The sequence below is a fragment of the Rhinolophus ferrumequinum genome, chromosome 27 (assembly GCF_004115265.2).
Source record: "Rhinolophus ferrumequinum isolate MPI-CBG mRhiFer1 chromosome 27, mRhiFer1_v1.p, whole genome shotgun sequence".
Lineage (NCBI taxonomy): Eukaryota > Metazoa > Chordata > Mammalia > Chiroptera > Rhinolophidae > Rhinolophus > Rhinolophus ferrumequinum.
In genome coordinates, this window is record NC_046310.1 from 11,752,309 (window position 1) to 11,772,655 (window position 20,347).

The window sequence follows — 20,347 nt, forward strand, 5'->3', positions numbered from 1 at the left end:
AGTAGGCCACTCTTCTGACCACTGAATTTTCAGTTGAGGACAAAGGGAGAGAGTGAGAAGTATGATAATTTCGAGCACCTCAGAGGTAAAGCACGGGGGCAGCAAGCATTAGGAATACAGCTCACTTGTAAAAAAAACAAAAAGCATGTGCCTAGCCTGGAAAGAACTTGGGCTTTGAGATCTTAAGAACTGAGTTTCAATTCCTGTTCTCCAACTCGCGGGTTAATAACAGGGAGAAAATATTGAAGCTGTTGCTCAGATTCGCATCTGTAAAACTGGGGATCTGAAACTTGTCTCAAGAAGCGAAGCTGGACGATGAAATAAGACACATATATGACAGCCCGATGCCTACCTAGTACATAGAAAACATTCCATAGCTATGAATGGGTTTTTTTTTTCCCAAGCTACCTGGAAAATAAGTTTCTAATTTCAAGGAAGAAGCTAGGTTGGTCAGAGCCGGAGTAGCTACACATGATGAAATGGGATTCTTCTGTCATATTAAAATATCATTTCATGAGAACCATAGACCATTTTTTATAAATTCTTATCATAAAAACGTGCTATTTTAATAAGACTAGAAATGCAAGAGCCAAGAAAATGTCCCCTATCACTTCAAGGAAGACTCGCTTACAAATCTGTCTGGTCTTATTATTTTAAGAGAGAAGCAGACACTCTGTGATAATGAATGACAATGACAATACACAGTCTTGAACACTGGAATCCAGGACTCAAGTCCAGTGACACTGGGAGATACTGTCACTGTGACCCTAAGAGTACCCTCTGAGCTCACACCATTCTGTTCCCTCTACTCCCCTGCCCTTCCTCCCTCCTCTCCCACTTTGTTTTTTCTTCTCTCTTCTCAGTAGCAACAGCTGGTCACATTTAGCCCAATGGTAGTGGACCACGGGGCCAGGATTCAAAGAATGTGGGATTATTTCCCCCATCGAATAAGTATCAAGTATTAAAGAACTGGATATAATGTTCTGACGCAGAGTGGTGACTGCCTTCTTAACCTGGGGACACTAAGATCAGCTGAGCTGATATCATAGCACGAGAGATTTCTGCTCCTCAAACGGAGGGCTGGGCCAACAGGGCCCCCCACCCCCATCAGACCCTTTCATCTACTACTTACTTCACTGAGAAATGGACAACAGATGCCTGCCAGGGGACCCAGCCAGGTGCTAAGACAAAGAAAACGAAACCCATTGTTGAAACGCTCAGGAAGAGGGTGGTTTTGTTTTATTTTCCATGAAATTCAAGTCTTAGGGGGTGAAAACATGATGAATAGGCCTTCATCACAAATAAAATTAAGGGCAATACAGATAATTTGATGAATCCGCAAACCCTTTCCTTCCTGTGAGTGTCTTTCACTCTGCCAGAGGCAGAGCGTCAGGTAACAGCCTTTATCTTACATGAAAGTACCAGACGGTACAGTTCATTTCTTTATCCAAAAGCACAGGTTCATGGTTCCTTTCGTTTAAGTTACATAAAATATGGGTCTTGCTGGGGTGAGGGAGTGGAATATACACATACACACACACACACATACACACTCACACACACACAGAGGGTGACAAAAAATGTATATACAGTTTAAGAAAGGGAAAAACTGTATTAAAATTACACTGATGGGAACCACCTCTTGTCATTGCAGAAGTCAAACAAACTTGTATCTTTTGTTATCGGTATATATACTGAGTATTAAAATTTTAATACAATTTTTTCCTTTCTTAAAATGTGTATACATTATTTTGGCACCCTGTATATATATTTCCCCCCAACTTTTAAGTAATAATAGATGATACAGACATAAGCTGCAAGAAGAAAAAAAAATGCTAAGATCTTCCTCTTGGCTTATGGATGAAACATCTAAAGAGGTAAAGACTTCACGATTAGAAAAGATACTACGGGAAAACTTGCAAATAAAATGTGTATTTTTAAATGTTTTACAGTACAATTCAAGCTGTGGTTTATACTCGTCGTTCTCTCTTCCCTCCAATTTTTCTGAATTAGTAAGTTTACACGATACAAATATAGAGTATACAGTATATGGAAACATAATCAATGAAAATTTGTCCAAGAGGGACCCACATGGTTTATGGGAAATAACCCAGCTTTGAAAAGACAGACTTGTGTTTTCATCCCAGCCAGGTCCCATAGAGTGAGCGGTTTTTAATTGTACTTGCCAATTTTTTTTTTCTAAGTAGGCCGAAATCTTGTTTTGGAAATATCATTTACAATGCTTGTTTGCTTAGCATGTCCTCTTTTCATAGATAGCATGAACGAAAAAAATAAACACAGGCCTTGTTCCTATGACACCCGAAATTAGGAAGGTCTAAATTACAAAGTTCCACTCTATCACAAAGATGAGGAGACCTGCCAGCCCTGAGCTCCTGAGGGAGACAGAGAACATAGATTTCCTTTTCTATTAAAAACCAACAAATACAAAAAGTCACTTCCTTTAGACTGTGGAAAGAAATTGTGTTGGCCCATGGAGATGTGCTTAGAAAAGGCCAGACTCTATCTTGCAAGGGGAAAAGAAAGGACAAAAAGGCCCAGTGCCACATAAATATGTACTTCCCAGAAGATGACCCTCTCCCTAAACCAGATTGTGGCAGAAGACGATGAAGAATACAAACAGGTACATGGTCTTCAAGGTGGGAAGGATCTGGAATACTGGCCTGGTCTGTATGTGCTCTCATGCCAGCATATGGTTATTATGATGGCAGCTTCCCCAGCCTGAAAGCTAGTGCAACACCTAGAAGGCGTCAATAATATTTGTTGAGCAAATGCATGAATCTCCTTTACCCACAAGGCTGTATGTCGGTGGAGACCAACCTACCAAAAAGTCCCTAGAAATCTGAACCACTCGATACAGGCGTGCATCCGGAAGTATGTTTTCTAGCTCTTCCTTAAACCATTAAATTCCCCAGAAGATGGGATGAAATCGACGTTACTATTTGTCCCATATTTCTAGGACTCGGATAAATATCAGGATCATGAGCTGCTGGCTTCAAAAGATCTTAAGGACTGAGGTCCTTAGAGTTGAAATCTGAAAACTCAACAAAAAAGGTATCAATACTCAAAACGATTGATTAACTATCTTGTTTTATATTTGCATGCTATAGATACTGCTATCATGAGATAATAATACACAAGCATGTCAATCTATTGATCGAGCAAGACGTATTTTAGCACTAAGGACCAAGGCTCCAAAATTAATTATGTATGTGACCTTGAACAAGTGACCAACTTCTCTAGACTCCATTTCCGCAGCTGCGTAATGAGAAGACCACACCCGATCAATGGCTCTCAAATTTGGCTGCACGTGAGAATCACCAGAGAACCTTTAAAACCCCTGATGCTCAGGCTGTACCCCAGACCAGAATATTTGGAGGTGGGACCTGAGAGCCAAAGGTTTCCAATCACCCCAACTTATGCCCATGGGCAGCCTGCAGTGAAAACTACTAGACGAGGGGACCGCGAAGCTTCCTTCCTGTTCTCAAAACTGGGATTCTAGAGTTTGAAAAATGTGAGATGACCTCCGGTGGGATGAGAATTTCTACCCACAGTGTGGAGTGTATCCTTAACCGCCTACTTGAATTAAATTGCCTCAGCACTGCAAATCAACATACTTTCATGTCCACACTGCTCCCCAACAGAGCTGGGGAAGGGACACCTGGCTGCTGACAGATAGATAGTACTGAGTCTAAAGAAGCAGGGTGGCTTCTGGTGAAAAGCTCACACCTAGTTTCTGAGTGTGTGTGCCACCAGGCTGTGTCCCTTCCCTGACCCTGCTGTTTCCAAGCTAATATCATTACCTACCACTGCCAGGAGAAAAGTTTCTTGAACTTGTCCTTGACAAGCCAGATGGTTAACTTCACTGATCTGCATTGGTAAGGCCAAGATCATACTCAAATGCTCCCATAGTACTGTGCTTAGAACAAGTTGTCATTCCCCTCCACCCCCTCAAACCCTCTCCCCACCACACACACACCCAGTGTCTAATGTAAGAGGTTTTGAAAGGGCATGGCGGTTGGGGAGCAGGGCCCAGGGGCCTGATTTATTGAGAGCTGTCTCTGTGCCAGGCACTTTATTTATGTCATCTCAGTTCATCCTGTGATATTGAAATTATTCCCAGTTTACAATAGGGGAAAAAAAAAACGATAACAAAAACTGAGGTTCTCAGAAATAACCTGGGATGCCTAAGGACACCCACAGTTGGACAGTGCAAAAGCCTAGATTTGAACCCAGTGTTAGTGAGCTAAAGTCGGCACAGAGGGAATGAGGAGTTAGATGGTGCAAGGGCAGAGATGGGGGAGACAGTGCACTTGTCTCTTCTCACTTACATTTTAATTAAGAAGGAGGATAGTGTATCCAAAAGCTCAGAGAGAGTACAGGCAACTATGAGCCAGTTCAGAGAAAAAGGTTAGGACTCACCTGAAGAAAGGAGCAGGCCTTTCAATGACTTCCCTCCTTTTTCCTCCACACAACTCAAAGCTTCGAGAACTTTGCAACATGAAGCACACAGTCCCCTCCTTCCACTTACCCTTTTATAGTCAGACTACAATCCCTCTTCCAAAAATAAATCAGCCTGATGAAAGGCCAGAAAAAGCAAAGCTTAATAGTTTTATACTTTCATTATTTAGTTGTGGGATAGATTTATCATCACATTTTTGCAAATTCCCCTACAAATAAATAATTCTAGGATAGGCCCAAATTACTCTGGCCTCTTGACCCAACATGTTTTTGTAATTACTTGGCACTCCAACTGTATGCTACTTAAATTAGGAACCAGTCACCAAGTTATTTTTAGGCCATAGTCTCTCTCTCTCTCTCTCTTTCTCTCTCTCTCTCTCTCTCTCTCTCTCTCTCTCTCTCTCTCTCTCTCTCTCTCTCTCTCTCTCCTCATACCTAGCTTTTTATTTGTACTCCTTTAGAAAAAGAACCAAAATTGTCTGTTTATTGGCATCATTGTTTCTGTTCAACCAATAGTAATAATATATTAAACTACATTTTTACGATGTACGAGAAAGTGTTTAGATACTTTGCAAACATTAATTCACTTAGCTTAGGAGAACTAACACTATGAGATAACTACTGTTATGTCCTCTTTTCATAAATGAGGAGACTGAGGAAGTAAGGGATTAAGCAATTTGCCCAGTAATGGGGATTGCGGTGGGGTGGGGGGAACCAAGACTAGAACTCACACTACAACTGCATCCCAAGTACTACCTGAATTTCCCCCCCCCCCATTTGCTCCAAGGCTAATGTTTGGATGTTAAACAGGGGCTCAGAATAACAACAGCAAGTTTGTGAATATAGATATGTCCCTATTTCACATTTCTTAAAAAAATCCTCATAACATTCCTGAGATACAAGAGGAAGACTTTTATCCCCCCCCCACAACACAGAGCAGAAACAGAGAGAACATTTTTGCAGGGTCTCTAGTCATCTCCTTTGTCATCAGACTCAATATTGCCTACAAGTGTTTACTTCAGAATCCTTGCTGACCGGGGCACAATGTGTGTAACCTACATTTGCAATCTTCTCCTGCTCATTTCAGGAGTTACGAGGGAAAGTTTTACACTATAAAAATCAAACCCCCTGTGTTATCAAATCTTCTCTATGCATCAGCCTCCTGAAGTAGTTCTCTCTTCTCACCCTGCCCTCCAATAAAAGCCTCTGGTACAGAGGCAGGGCTGTGGGACACACTTCAGTCTTTGTTTTGTGACAGCACAGGGCAAGTACAGGCATGGGCCCTGGTATACCCGTGCGGAAGAGGGCGCCACAGATCCCCCAGTTGTCTCCTGGAGCCCTCCGACTCAGAGGGACTGCCACTCCGCCACAGACCTGACAGCCGGTGAGTTACAGTGCTACGTTTGAAAAACTCTCAAAAATGGGCACATGACACTGAAGTATTTAGGTGTGAAAATGTTGTCCATACAATACTATAAAATATCCCCAGCCTTATCAATTTTCCAACATTAAGTTTAAATGTGAAACATATTTAAATGCATTAAAATGTTGTCTGTACTATAAAATATTTCAACCAAAAAGGAAAGAGAGAGCAACAAGGGAAACCATTAATAATTGTTTAATCTGGTGGTAGGCATATGGGTACTCATTATCCTCTTTTCTACTTTTCTGTTTGAAAATTTTCCCCATAAAATTGTTAAAGGCAAACACCGTCTTTAAGGAGGAGGCAGCAATAGCTTATCTTTCTTACACAGGTAAACGACAAATTATTTCCGTTCACCCAGCCTTGCTGAAAAGGAAGGGAGTCTCGTAAACATCAGAGTGAAGATGGTAGATGTCATTATAGAAAGCCCAGAATTGGTTAGCCTTATTATTTAGTGGGGTTAGAAATCATGTTAAAAAAATCAACTTTGGATAAAACAAATTCTAATTCTGTCAAAGATTTTGCAAATCCCTAAATGTTTATTCATTTCTCCAGGGGGAGCAGAAGCACAGGTCTGATGCCATTTTTCGCCCCCCTCAGGAGTTGAGAATAAAACATAGATTCAGACATCGGTCACAATAAGGAGGTGAGTGACTGTAAATTAGGGCAGCCACTTAATCTCAGGGGCTTCTCTGCCTCTGATCACTTTCTTCCCAACCTGACACAGCATGACTAAAATGGCAACTCAGCAGCCACTCTCCTTCACAGGCCAGCACCAAAAATGGAGAACATGGCATTGAAACAGGGGGACATGAAACTTGGATGGGGACGGTAGCAACCAGTGTTTACAAACATACACCAGAGAGTCAGGTGGGCCAGCCATAAATTACCCGAGATTGTACTGAAATCCCTAAAAGTACATTAATGAGGCCTTACAAGTTTCTCTCTTACATTCTCGATACCCCCACCTGCCGCTGCTCCCCACAAAAATCACTCATTCCAAAATGGTACCACTACCACTCTTGCTAAAATAAAATCTTACTTCACCAAGGGACGGGGTTACTAAAATAAAGCTCAGCAGAGAAGTCAGACCAGGATGGTCCAGAACCTGGGAGAAGCTGCTGGCTCTGCCTTCTGAGAGGCACACATCTCATCCTTCACCTCGGTGGTGCTATGGCATTAACCTTTGGTTTGCCCGCATCAAAGGGTAGTTGGGGGCATCCTAATATTGATCTCTTTCTCTTCTTTCCCATCTTGGTCCCAATTTTAGGCCGTTCCTCCAAAAGACACCAAAATAATAATGACGATAATAGTAAATGAAGTAGATTATAAGACCCTTTTGCTCCCGAACTACATATTTTCAACCAAATTCCCCAATATTTGAAGAAAAAGCCCCCAAAGCTACAAGTAATCCAACCTCTACTACCAGCGCGCCTTCCAGGTCAACCGCCGCTCGCTGTGTGTCACCAACCCGAAAATGACGAGCCCTCTCAGAGGCCGCCCAAGGCGCCCAGTGGTGAGGTCAGCAGCATGTCTGGCTCCGCCCCCTGGAGGCAACCTCACTCACTGACACTGAGGAGCAAGCCCAGACTGCCTGGACTCGCAGCTGCATCCAAAGGAGAGGGGGAGAGGAACCCCACTTTCCTCAGTAGCACCCAGGAGACTCATTTCTCAGTGGCTGACAAGCCACCACATACACAACAATGCCCACTGCCGAACAGAAGGTAGGATCTACAACTTCTCCTAATCACCCTCACGTTCAAGGTCAGGTCATCTTAATGCCTACCGTTTGATGCTTGTCTTCAGATCATACAGACACCAAAGGTCGGCTTTTTCTCAACAACATCTACTCTGCATGAGCAAACAGAGGACCATCAAGACCGTTGGCAATCCCTCCCCGCTCTTTGCTCCCCAAGATAAACCACTACAAATGAGAAATGTGTAGGTTATAGTTTCTCATGGGCAAAAGATGACACAAGCCAGGATCCTGGTGAGAAAACAACCAGCTGGGTAAACCAACTGGGAATCACTCAAAATCAACCAAACAAGAATATAAAGAAATAAAATACAGAGCTACAGAGAGGAAATCTGAACGTATCTGTAACCCCAAGAAAATCCACGAACGACAACTACAAAATGTCTGGACACTGCTGGAGCTCTCTGGATAGGACGCCCATGTTCTCCTTCCATCAGAGCCCACCAGCCCTAAGGAAAGTTGTGTATTTGTTGAAGTTGAGTTCAATAAGAACAAGTTCAAGGGCAGTGGAGGAGGGGTATGGGGGGTTATATTAAAGGAATTCAGAACCGTATTTCCAAGAATACTACTTAACAAAGGGCAGAATGTATCATTGGGAAGACGAGAAAGAGAATGAGAGAGCTGTCTCACAAAGACAAAAGAACAAACTTGCTCACCTCAAAGGCCTGTTGCAATTTAAATATACAAGGTATTCAAAGGCGCCCTTTGATCAACACACTTCAGGAGACTGGCTGGTGACGTGGCCCAGATGGTGTCGTTGGATCCAAACACAAGAGAAGAAAGAAGATGACTACCTCTCAGTTCCATCACCACGAGACAGAAGACACCAAAAAGGAAGAGTGGGGTGCAGTGTCCCAAGGGACAGTATCTGAGGGCAAAGAGGTGCAACTGGAATGGACACAGGATGATGGCTGCCCTACTAGGTTAGGCAACACTGTGTGGAAGGAGCTCAGAGAACAGTGGGTAATTCATTCCTCCTGCCAGGGTTTAGCAACCGTGACCTCAGAGTTATTCTGCACTGAGTGTACTGGGGCAAGGGACCCACCACTCCATCTCGGGAGGAGCCATGATGCCAGTGGTTGTCGGGGGAGGCCAGAGGAACAATGGGTTGGTGAATATTTCATAACAATGACTCTGTCCCCTTGGAGCTTTGGCAGAGGAACAGACGTTTGGGTGAACTTACACTTTCTGTGGGGACTTACAATGAGGATCTCTGCCCTTCTTGAAGGTCACTTTATAAACCACATAGAATCCAACCCGGGCAGAGGGGAGAGAAAAAGGAAGCATTTCCCACAAAAAGAATCGGCACCTGTAAGTTTACCTGTAGTTCACCATAGATGGTGCTTCCTCCGTTCCATGAACTTCGGTTAAGTCTGAGACACAATAACTTTCCAACTAGCCATGGATTGGAACAGAACTACCAGACCAGGCGTGCCTTGAGCTACCATCTGGTGTTACAAAAGCCCCTCTTTAGAAAGATGAGAAACGTCTGAGATGTGAAGTGACTTGCATAATGCAAATTAGAAGGTGAATCAGGACTAGGACCCAAATCTTCCAGCTTCCAGTTCCGTGTTGCTGGGCTCCTCTCACTAACCAAAATACTTAAGAAAGGGCATGGAAGGGCAGGCAAGAAGAAGGAAGTCTATTTTGATCTTTTGTAGCCAGGGTAAAGAGGATGCTGGTACTTCTAAGAGAAAATCCCAAGTGACCCCAGGCAACTCAGGAGTGTGCTTGGGAAGGGACAAGGGGCATTACCTTTCAACACCAGAGGTTCTTTGCCTTCTCTCTTCAGGGACTCGAGGACTACGTGAAGTGGCTGGGAGGGCATCACTCGGCTCGGCTCATTGGTATTCTCATCATAAACTATAATTTCTTTGGAAAAGATCCTCTTGAAAGAGTCCTTGCCTTCCCTACAGGAAATCAAGTCTAAGACAGTGATTTTGCCCTGCTGTAGTCTCCGCCGGCTGATCTTATCGGCACAATTGATGTGGACAGCTCCTTGGATGTGACTCTTGTTGTACTCCATGAAGGGCCTGCAGTCAATGATGACAGGGCCCTGGCTTGGCAGGTGACCCTTGCTGCATTTGGTCATCTTCTTTGCCAAGTCATTGGGGTAGATTATTTTGATGCTGGCTAGCTGCTTGGGGGTCCCTGCCACAGGGCTCCCCACCCCACCTGATGGACCTAAAGAGCCTGCATTCTCATTGTTGTTGACCATCTGGGTAGCAGGGCAGGTGGTAGAGGTTCCGATGGCGGTGGTGGCGGGGCCAGCGGCAATGGCTTGGGTTGGGGCCTGATTGTCCTTGTCGTAGGTTGCCACAGTGCAGCAGCTGGCACTGCTGCATCCACAATTCAGGGAGCGGGCAGAGCCGCTGGATGAGGGCATATACGTCAGATTCGCAGCCTTTAGGGACACAACGGTGGTGGCGATGACAGAAGGGTGGCTGTTACTGCCTGGAGCGGCAGAGCCAAGGTAGCTAGAGTCTAAACAAAGGTTGAGATCTTGAGGCCGGACGGGCCTTGACAGTGCCACTACTACCCTGTCGTCTAAAGGAGACGGAGGCATGAGGAGGCTGAAAACTGGCAATTCAAGAAGAACTCAAGACAGTCTGTAAAGAAGAGGAGGGGGAAAGAAAGAATCAAGTCACGTGACACAAAAGGCAGTCAAAGCCCATCCCTAGGAGAGGCCTTTTCATCCCTCTGAGCAGTCATCCTAAGTGCCCTCTGTCATGCCGCTCTTGAAGCCTGAAACCCGTTTTGACAGATTCAAAGAGGATGTCAACCAAAGGACCCTCCTCTAGTTGGTCGCTAAGTCTAAGGCGAAATGCATACTCTACGCAAATGGTGATGAACAACCTTTCTTGGACCTACATCAAATTTCAGCCTTAGAGAAAGTAAAAGCACAAAGAATTAGAAACCCTGAAGACAGAAAGACAGGCCCTTAAGAGGCATCTATTCTGAGCCTCATCTCCTGGGCAGAAATATACTGCGCCCATCTGAGAAGAACCCATTTGTCCACCCTTGCATACTTTCCATGTAAGTCCTTACCCACTGCAAAGGCAGAGGTATGACCAAGAGCCCTGGCATGGCTCACAGAAATATACAGCAGCTAAATATACATTCGGCGTGGACGTCAACTTTCTGCAAATCAGAAGGAAGGTAACCCCCTAAGTGAATCTCCTTAACTGGGAGCTATTCTTGCTTTCCATTCGACCGAGTCCTTTGAAAAGCACAACACAGTCATATTAAAACCTCCTGTGTTTCCTCTTAGCCTCTTATAAATTAATCTGCATTTCCCCTTTCATTACAAACTGGCACCCTACAAAGAAGCCTCAAGCTAAGAAGCCCGGTCTGGAAACCCCAGCCCTGGCACATCCATCACCCACCCTTTGCTCCCTCACTGCCCCCCACCTCACAGGCCCACTCCTGCCTTTAAGGAAAGGACCACTTTGACTCTCCTCCCTCCTTCATTTCCCCAGGGGCACAGACTATGCATCCTAGACCTTCTCTCAACGGGAGGCAGGCACTGTGCATAATATTACGGTCCCCATAGATATCACCCCTCTTCAAAAGGATGCATTCCATAAAGATGACTTCCCAAATAGCCCGTGCCTGTTAAAGGGGACAGTGAAGTGTTGCCCACTAGGTCTACCTCTTGTCTCATGAGAGGGCACCTGCAAAGGGACAGTTCCATCCTCTCTGTGGGCACAGGGGACTCTACAACCCAGCCCTGCTGGCTTCTCTCCTATCAGTCATGCACATAGAAAAGAAACCAAACCCCATGCAAGAGGCACTCACCTAAACGAACTTTAAGAGATGTCTGGGAAAATGTCATCTATCGTTCATCTACACACAACCGCCACCATTCTCTGACACAGAGTCCAAATGCCCCAGGCAGAATCCACACACGCAGGCACACACGGGCAAGCACCCATCACGTTCACAGATCCCCACCGACTCAGGTTTCTCTCACCCACCTTTGGATGGGAGCGAAGGATCCAATCCCTTCCCTGCCTTCCTCCCTTCCTCCTTTCTTCCCTCCCTTGCGTAGTATTTTTTGAAGAGCAAGTACTATTCCAGAAGCTGTAACTGTTTCCCAGCTGGACCAAGCGGGGAAAGTCTCTGCTGTTGTGTTACCTGGTAGGGTACGTCCCAGAATCAACAGTCCATTTCCTTGGAGAGGGATGCGTAAGCGTGTTCACGGAGACATAAGCTGGGACCCCCACCTCCACAGGAGTGCGCGACTCACACACAGGCGCGGAGTGTATAAAGAGATCTGCATCCCTGCAGCAGAGGGTCGGGCGTTTATATATTGCCCGTGAAACCATCCACACTGGCCCAGGAAGCCTCCCAGAGAAATATTCAGCTATCCCTTCTCCCTCCTAGTTGTCCTTCCACCTCTAGACAGAGGCTGGAAAGAAAATTAAGTGGTCAGAGAATGCTCCTTCCCCACTCCTGGGGCACTCAACATCTCCTTTCGCAACATAGCGCACCAACAAACCCCAGGCATTTAAAACTGTCGCAAAGCATCCCAACAAACCTCATTTTTTCTTCGCCCCAAATCCAAATAGACTGCAGAGAGAGAGAAAGAGAGAGAGTAAACGCACAGGGCAGCGGGAGCCAACAGCCGGAACCTTGTAACCTCACCTGCTGTGGCTCCCTGTGAGCATCCAAACACACACACACACACACACACACACACACACACACACACCCCTCCTTACACTCCTTGGCTCCCACGAGTAACCGCGGTGACTTCCACTTACTTCATAAATAAGTGTAGCCCTCCACCATCTGGCGCTCCGCTTCAGTGTGGATTCACACATTCAGCCCCCATTCACTTGGCTTCATTGATCTCCAGCAGTAACATAGTTACTTTCTCTTTTGCCACACTGTAAATGTAAGGTTCTGAGGGGGCGGGCCGGCTGCCGACCGACGGCGCACTCGACCAATAGGAATCCGGAGAAAGCTGACCGCTACCTCACAGCAGTCAGCGGCCAATGAGCGACAGGAGGAGGTGGAGCCGAGGGCGTGGCCTCGTCTCTTTAAGGAGGGTTGATCCAACGCTGCTTTGGGTCCTTGGTGTTATAACACGGGCGGTGATGTCATTGGCAACCAATCAAAAACTTAAAAGGGCCAGCCGGGGCCCGCGCGGAGCAGCTGCTCTCTATTTACATGTAAACCGAACCGGCAGGATGCACTTAACCCTTTCCGGGGCTGAATTGTCAATGGGCTGGACTCGCCGCTCCGGCTACAACTGGCTCTCCCCACTAGACGGGATCCCCCTGCACCCCCTCACCTGGGGACAGACCACACTCTATCTTTATTTTTCTTTCTTATTCGGGACGGATGATCGAAAGCGTCGGAGTAACTTTCTAAGGGCAAGAGACAACGAGAACAATTACAGTCCCCAACGGGAAAACCGGGTTCTCCGAGTGGCTAGAGGTGACTTGACAAACTCTAACCCAAGACGGACGGACGTCGCCGCCGAGACGCCTGCGGTGGGACCGACGTGAGCGCGCAGCCCGGGGCATCGCTTCTCCCGCCCGCGGTCCCGGGCAGCGCGCTGGGGGACTGGGGTCCGGCGCAGCTGGCGGGCGTGCCGGCCCACCCGCGACAGTGAGGCCCGCCCAGCTCGCAGCGGCCCGCGTTCTCCCGGCCGCCCCGCTCGTCTCCACGCCGCCGGGAAGCGTCGGCCGTCCGCCCGCCCGCAGATGTCGCTGCCCCTCCGGCTGCCCTACAGCTACCCCGAGCGGCGGTGGCGCGGCGCCCTCTGGCTCGCCTACTTCTGCGCCCCGGTCACACCACGCCCCCGCCTACCCCGTCTACTGGTCGGGGATCGACCCGAAGCAGGAGGGCGGCAGCGCGGAGGGCTGCTTGGAGGCGGCGGCCTGGGCTTAGGGCGGAAGCTGAGAGAGGAGCGCCTCCGGTTGCCACCCTCCTAGGCCTGGCGTCCCTGGGCTCGCTGTACGCTCCCCCGGCGGGACCACCGCCCGCCGGGCGCGCAAGGTCTCAACGCCATGCCGTCAACCCCGCGCGCCTTAGTCGTTGCCCGCCACCCCACAGGGCCCCTGGGGAGTCGAGGGCAGCCAGCCTTGCGCTTCTGGAACGGCCGCGGCTGGCGGAAAGGAACCTGAACTCAGTGTAAATTACTAGATTGAGTGTGGTTGGCGGAGCGTCGGGGAGGCGGTGCCGCCTTTCTGGATTCTCAAAGCGTTCGCGGACGGAGGGGTCACTGGGCTAGGCGCGCGACCCGCGGAGAAGAGTGGGGGCGAGGCAAGCAGTCGTCAGCCGCGTCTGGAAAATTTCAGGGAAACTGCGGGAAAGTTGTCTAGCGGGTAGGAACAGGAATGGAGATGCCCAGTATCTGCATACAAGAACCCTTAGAAAGTAGAGCTGTTTCCTTTTTCCTTCTCCAGGCTCAGAGAGGCAGGGGCGAAAGAGTGAAATGATTATAGTGGAGTAAGACATTGGAGCACGATAGAATATTTGGCTATGATTTTTCTCTTACCAGATTGAAGGTGTTTGGAGACATACTTCAGGCTCCAGGCTTAAGTCAGCTAAGTGGCAGCGACATACTCATGTAATGGCTTTAAGTGCAGATCCGAAATCAGACGATGTCAAACCACGGCCGGCTGGCCAGCCAGCTATACTCAATGAGCTGTTAAGAGAAATCCTCTTGGGTATCTCTGGGGGGGAGGAAATTATTTATACACACACTCATACATTCATAGTTTACCTTTCACACCAGTGTTTCAAATGGAAGTAAATACATATAGTCATCTTAAACAGGAAAGGATGGATTTTTTGTAGCCACCTCTCCACACACACACACACCAACACATACGCAGTGGCAAGGGCACACCATTTGGTCCTAACACCTTTGACAATCAGCAAGTCCTGGCTAGGAAGGTTGGCTTCTGGATACTTTCCATAGAAATCAGAATAGAACTTCCCAGAGGGTCTACCCTGAATCTATTTGGAGCTTTAATAGCTTGCCTTTCCCTCAACATAGATAATTATTGAAAAAAAAATGTTCACTAACTCAGGGTTGGAGAGTTGTGGATATAGGTCCTGATTCTGACTCTCATCTGTTGTATCCGTTCATCCACAGTCACTGTGTGTATTTATCTGTGAAATGGGAATACCCCAACTCAGAAAAAAAGCGGGGTGGGGGGTGAAGTGCTCAGGGGAAAAAAGATTGCTGCCAAAAGGCATTCAGTAAAAAAAGCATTATCTTTGCTTGGGGAAAGGGGGTGCCTCTAGTTAAAGGTATTTAAATCTATAAATTATAAATTCATTGCTACCACCTCGATATCTAAGGCCAAACAAAGTAGGGATTTATACAATTGCAGAAAAGTTAACACTCTTCCTTTGAGGTCCAGAAGGGGAAAGTAACTTCAAAAAGTGTAACGAAAAGTGTAACGAGATGATTATAGATTCAAAGTAGGGGATTATTGTAATTTAGTTGACTAAGAATCTAAGCCATGCAGGCTGAAAAATTGGGAAATGATGGCATCATTTCCTGATCATTTACCAAACCTGCAACATAGAATAAACATGTCATTGACATATACAAAGATGCAATTGTTTTCAAATTAAGCCATCGCTAAGTGTGTAGTTTACATTCAAAGTATAGAGTGGTAGAGAAAAAAATCAGATTACAGATAGATATTTTTTCAGTTACTACTCTTCTAAATTTCTTTTTACAATATGAGGTGATCTTTGTTGCTGTTTTTTGAGTCATAAATGTGAAAATACTATCTGAAGTACTGCCCTTAGGTTTAACTTTGTAATACTAGCCAGCCAATAGCTGTGAACTTGATCAATATACGGATACCTGACAAAGTCTTAATGTTCAATTTTAGTCCCTAAGAAACAGTGAAGCATCTTCACTGTATTTAAATGTTGTAACATGACTATCCTGAGCCATATCTTTGTTCCTCCAAACACCATAAGTAAAATATTGTTTCTTTCAGTACATTGTTGTCAATCTAAAAGGTGAAGTTAACTTAGGCTGACATATAAGATATGAATAATGTTGAACAAATGTATTCATCAAATGATTTCCTTTATGTGCATTCACATGGTAAAGTGTGGGGGATGATGGCAGAAGGTGGGGACTGGGTGAGAATCAGGTTTTCAAAATAATCCTCAAGGTCAAGGTGGGTTTATGGAGGTACTAGGATTAAGACAGAGAAAGGCTTAGAGAAAATATAGAAATAATAAATCCTAGGATAAAGGTGATATTAAATGAGCAAGAGGTAGGGAATGAAAAAGCGCGGTGGCAAGCAGTTGAGGTCATTGAGACCAACCTGGTGGCCAACCTGGTGACACGTCCTATGACACTTTCCAGGCCTAGAGAAAGGCTGAGGGAAAGGAACCCTGAAAGAGGATGGCCACTGCAGCGTTTGGTGGGGTGATGGAAACAAGAGTGGGCCCATCTACTTTCTTACTATGCATGACTTTGGACACAGCAGGCCTGCAGGTCTTTCCCTTTGAATTCATGGGCACGGTGCCCTTGTGACTTAGGAAGAAGCTCCGGGCCATTGAAGGTTCTACGTCTGTGTTTTCCAGTGTGGTAGCCCCTTGCCCCATGCGGTGAATGAACCCTGGAAATGTGGCAAATAGGAATTGAGTTATGCTCTTTGTTTAAAATCCACGCTGCGTTTTGAGACCGTCTTTAGAAAAGGTAAAAGAGCTCCATTGTTTTTATGTAGATTACATGTTGAATTGTTTGGATATGTTGGGGTAAATAAAATGTTAATAAGAGGAATTTTACCAGTTTCTTTGTACTTCTTAGAATATGGCTAGTAGGAAATTGGACTTGTATTGTCTACAAGTTTCTATTGGCCATGCTGTTCTAGAACCTGGAATTGCTCCTTTGATTTGAGGTCACGTTGGTGCCAAAGGCATCAGAACCACAGAATGTTAGGCCTGGAACGGACTTTAGAATTTATCTAGGCCAATGGTTTTCAAACTGTGTTAGGATGAGCCAGAGGGAGCAGGGACGCGAGTGCACGTGACTGCTGTGGGAGCCGCAGTGAGCTGGGGGAGCTCTGACATCACACCCCCACCCCCACCCCCATCCTTGATAGACATATATTAGGTTGGTGCAAAAGTAATTCTGGTTTTTGCAATTACTTTTAACCTTTTAAACCACAATTACTTTTGCACCAACCTAATATTTTTATTCCTGAGACTCCAAAGTCAGATGTCATTTGAAGAAAGGATTCTGGCTGGTTTCTTGTTCTGTTTTGTTCTGTTTTTCAATCCTGGCCCATCGTTTTACCTGTAAGTCCATTTGAGGTCCAGAGAATGGAGGCAGCATGGCCTACAGCCATGTAAAGATAAATAAGGCATCTAAAGGACCTCATTGTATCCAGGAGCGGTACAGCCTTCACCTACTAGGAGATGCTGGGAAGTTTTGATTAATTCCTGTTGGACGTGAAGTCAGTCCCGAGGGGGGTTAGGAATGCAGAGAGTGTGCGTTTGCCTTTTGTCTCGACATCCCTCCACAGTGCAGTCAGACACAGCCTCCTGGGGTTGAGGGACCGTGGGCTTTACTTACCTCTACAATTAAACACTGAACTGATTCGAAAGATCTGGCATTTGGAAAATATTAACAGGTAACACTTACAGAGTGTTTTGCTCTGTGCCAAACGCTGTTCTAAGTGATCCACACTCATATAAATCTTCACATCGAGGCTACAAATAGGCACTTGTATTAGCCTTAACTTACAGATGAGGAAACAGAAACACAGACAAGTAACCTCCCTCCCCCGCCCCCCTGCCCCAGGTCACACAGCCAGAAAGTAGCAGAGGTGACATTTGAACCCAGGCAGTCCTGTGCCAGAGCACCTGCTGTTAACTAGTATGTGTTACTTAATTCATTTTCTTTGTGGGTTTTCTAAACCTCTGTCATATCCCCCTCAGCCTGCAAACTGCCAGGATACTTTTAATTCCCTGATCGTAAGCATTCACCGCTGTTGCCTCTGCTTTCTCCTGAACGGCCCAGAGTCTATTATGTTTTCATGTGGTCTCACTCTCAATACTGCATCCTCCACGTTTGGGACTGGATCAAACCTCCACTTTGTTTCCAGAATTCTCCCAAATTCAGCTCAAAACTTTGTGGTTGCTTCGATGGCTGCTGCAAGCCGGAATGACAGGCTCAAGGCAGAGCCTATGACAAGTCTATTGCCATTAGGGATCTGGAGGATTAGGGACACTTGCAGCCCCTAATTCAATCCGCTTCTGAATTATAAATGCAGGTATTAATTATGTCTATCTCTGGGGAACCCCACTGTTTACACATAACCTTTGTCTGTTTTTTGACCATATTCCCCAATTTCTTTTTTACCCTAACATCTATGGAACTATCAACATCTTTCTCACTGTAATCCATCTCATTCTGAGCCATAATACACTCGTGTTTTTGCGTCTGTCAGCACTCTTTGCATTATGAGCGTCTTTCATGCTGAGGGAATTTTTCCTCTTCTCGTTCACTGAGTTCATCAGGACCGAGGTATCTTCCCTTTCCCTTTCAACATCTTCCCTTCGATGGCACTCAAGGCATCCATTTCCACGTGTTAATCTCCCTGACAAATGGCTGGGCCAGTGTTTATTGCCTAGCACGTGACTGACACCCATAAATGGCTTTTTAAATTTTTTCATCAAGGGCCTGTGCCTGGACATCGGGAAGGTCTTCATGTTTCTGGGGGCTGGGTGACATGCTTGGGAAGGAAATGCTGCTCCGATTCTGGGCAAGACAGGGAGCTGCGGCCGAGACGTCCTGTTTCTACTGTTCTGTGAAGGCGACTTACAGCCCCCAGATGTCCCACCAGGGGGAGTGTTCAGTGTTGCCCCCCCCGATTTGCATGGTGAATACAGCAGCCACTTTAGAACTATACTTTTAGCCTGCAAGGGCCAAGAATATACAGACGTGGTGGCTGAGTCCCTCTTTAGGTGAATTTAAGTGTCCACTGAGTGCTGAGTACTGAGTCCACAGTACTGCCCCTGAGACATTCCAGGCGCTCCAATGAATTCAAATCAGTACAGGGCAAGTCAATTCAAGATATTCAACAGGTAAGAGAAAACACCCGATTGAAAGTGAGGAAACTTTCAGGTCAAGTAGGAATCTTGGAGAAAGCATTACGGATGCCATAAACATCCAGCTCACAAAAATTTAGAGTTTAAAGACGATAAATAGATTGGGTCACAAAGTGGCTAAACGGAATGCCGGAGTTGAGTTTCATTCATCTGCCAATGTCTAGAAGCTGGGCCACACCAGGGGTGGGTGACGAAGCAACATGCCGCCTTTCTTTAGGAACACATGGAGATATATAATTCACAGGGAATTCACCTGAAGCCACTGTCCTGCTTCAGTTTGTAATTCCTATTCCCAGGAACTAGGAAAACGGATGCTACTTGATATACTGCCATGCTGAACTTTAAATCGGACTAATGCCAACTACCAGTCCAGTGAAGTGCTTTCTCTCTATTCTTTGTGGAACAAAAATGCCAATAGATTCTGGTTCCCTTTTCAACACACAGTCCCAATCCTCAAGTGCTACATAAGTTCTCCAGAATATAGACTAGAGAAATTAGAAACTTACCATTTTACTCATCAGGCCATCCAGCATGTTCTCCCGATGGTTGCTTCTTGCCTTTCTAGCATTTGTGACTACTTTCCCTACAAGTAAAACTTTTTCCTTCCCACTTCCCATCCTCCAATGATCAATCAAAATTATTTGTGGAAGAAGGAAGGATGAAAAAGAAAAGAAGAAGGAAGGCACACGGAAAACAAAGATGGCTGGGAATTTTTTGTTTTATTTATAATTTTTTTTTTTTGCTTGTATTTTTGACCACAGGTTTGGGAAGGGTATGTTTGGGCAGAAAGAGGGCTAGACGTGGACAGGAGAGAACATGTTGCAAATTCCAGACATTTTTGTTTTCTACATTTTGTAGTCTACAAGCTACGTATACTAGGACAGAATCGGGCCACAGAAAGGGCTTGTTGAACGCTTTGCAGCCCCCAAATGTGATAGCACCGAAGCTCAGTCTGGTTGCCCCCAGCGGACACTGGACTGGGCCACACTTCTGGGATGTCTGAGTCAGAGCTGCCCCTCAAAGAGATGTACCAAGGCTGACAACAACCGACTGGTCCTGTGCCAGGCCAGGGGGCCTCAAAGATGAAAGAAGACAATCCCTGCCCACTAGGAAAGTTGAACGAGAGGACATTGAGAGGTATTCAAGTGCATGTCCAGAGCCACTGGATTCAAACCTAGGAGTACCCCAAAGACAAGTTTCTCTGACCCCATAGTAGGAGGAGCTGATTGTGCCTGTCTTCTGGGAGCATACAGAGCTTTTCCTTTTGTGTGTTTAAGCAACTGTGATCTCTATCTGTGATGGTTAATTTTATGTGTCAATTTGACTGGGTCACGGTGCCCAGAGAGTGGTTCAAACATGACCCCGTGTGTTTCTGTGAGGGTTGTTTATTTGGATGAGACTGATGTTTACATGGATAGACTTTGTGTAAAGCAGACTGCCCTCCATGGTGTGGGTGGGCCTCGGCCAAACAGTTGAAGGCCTCAATCGAACAAAGACTGGTCTCCCCCAAGCGAGAAAGAATGCTACCAGCACATGACCTTCAGACTTCCACTGCTTTTCCAGCCTGCCAGCCCCTTCTG

The 20,347-nt window shown here is 46.0% G+C and overlaps 1 protein-coding gene across 2 annotated transcripts in view; it reads right to left on the reverse strand.

Annotated features, from left to right (window-relative positions):
- The window catches only part of DUSP10 (dual specificity phosphatase 10), a 43,204-nt gene extending 26,779 nt beyond the window's left edge, over positions 1-16,425 (reverse strand). The window contains exons 1-3 of one of the 2 annotated variants that reach the window (XM_033099737.1): positions 12,425-16,425; positions 11,796-11,942; positions 9,414-10,267 (exon numbers count right to left, since the gene is read on the reverse strand). In XM_033099737.1, the coding sequence (XP_032955628.1) occupies positions 9,414-10,224 (811 nt within the window). In that variant the 5' untranslated portion in view covers positions 10,225-10,267; positions 11,796-11,942; positions 12,425-16,425. The remainder of the gene's footprint in view (positions 1-9,413; positions 10,268-11,795; positions 11,943-12,424) is intronic. The other variant, XM_033099736.1, reaches the window with a different exon arrangement.
- Between the last annotated feature and the right edge of the window lie 3,922 nt (positions 16,426-20,347).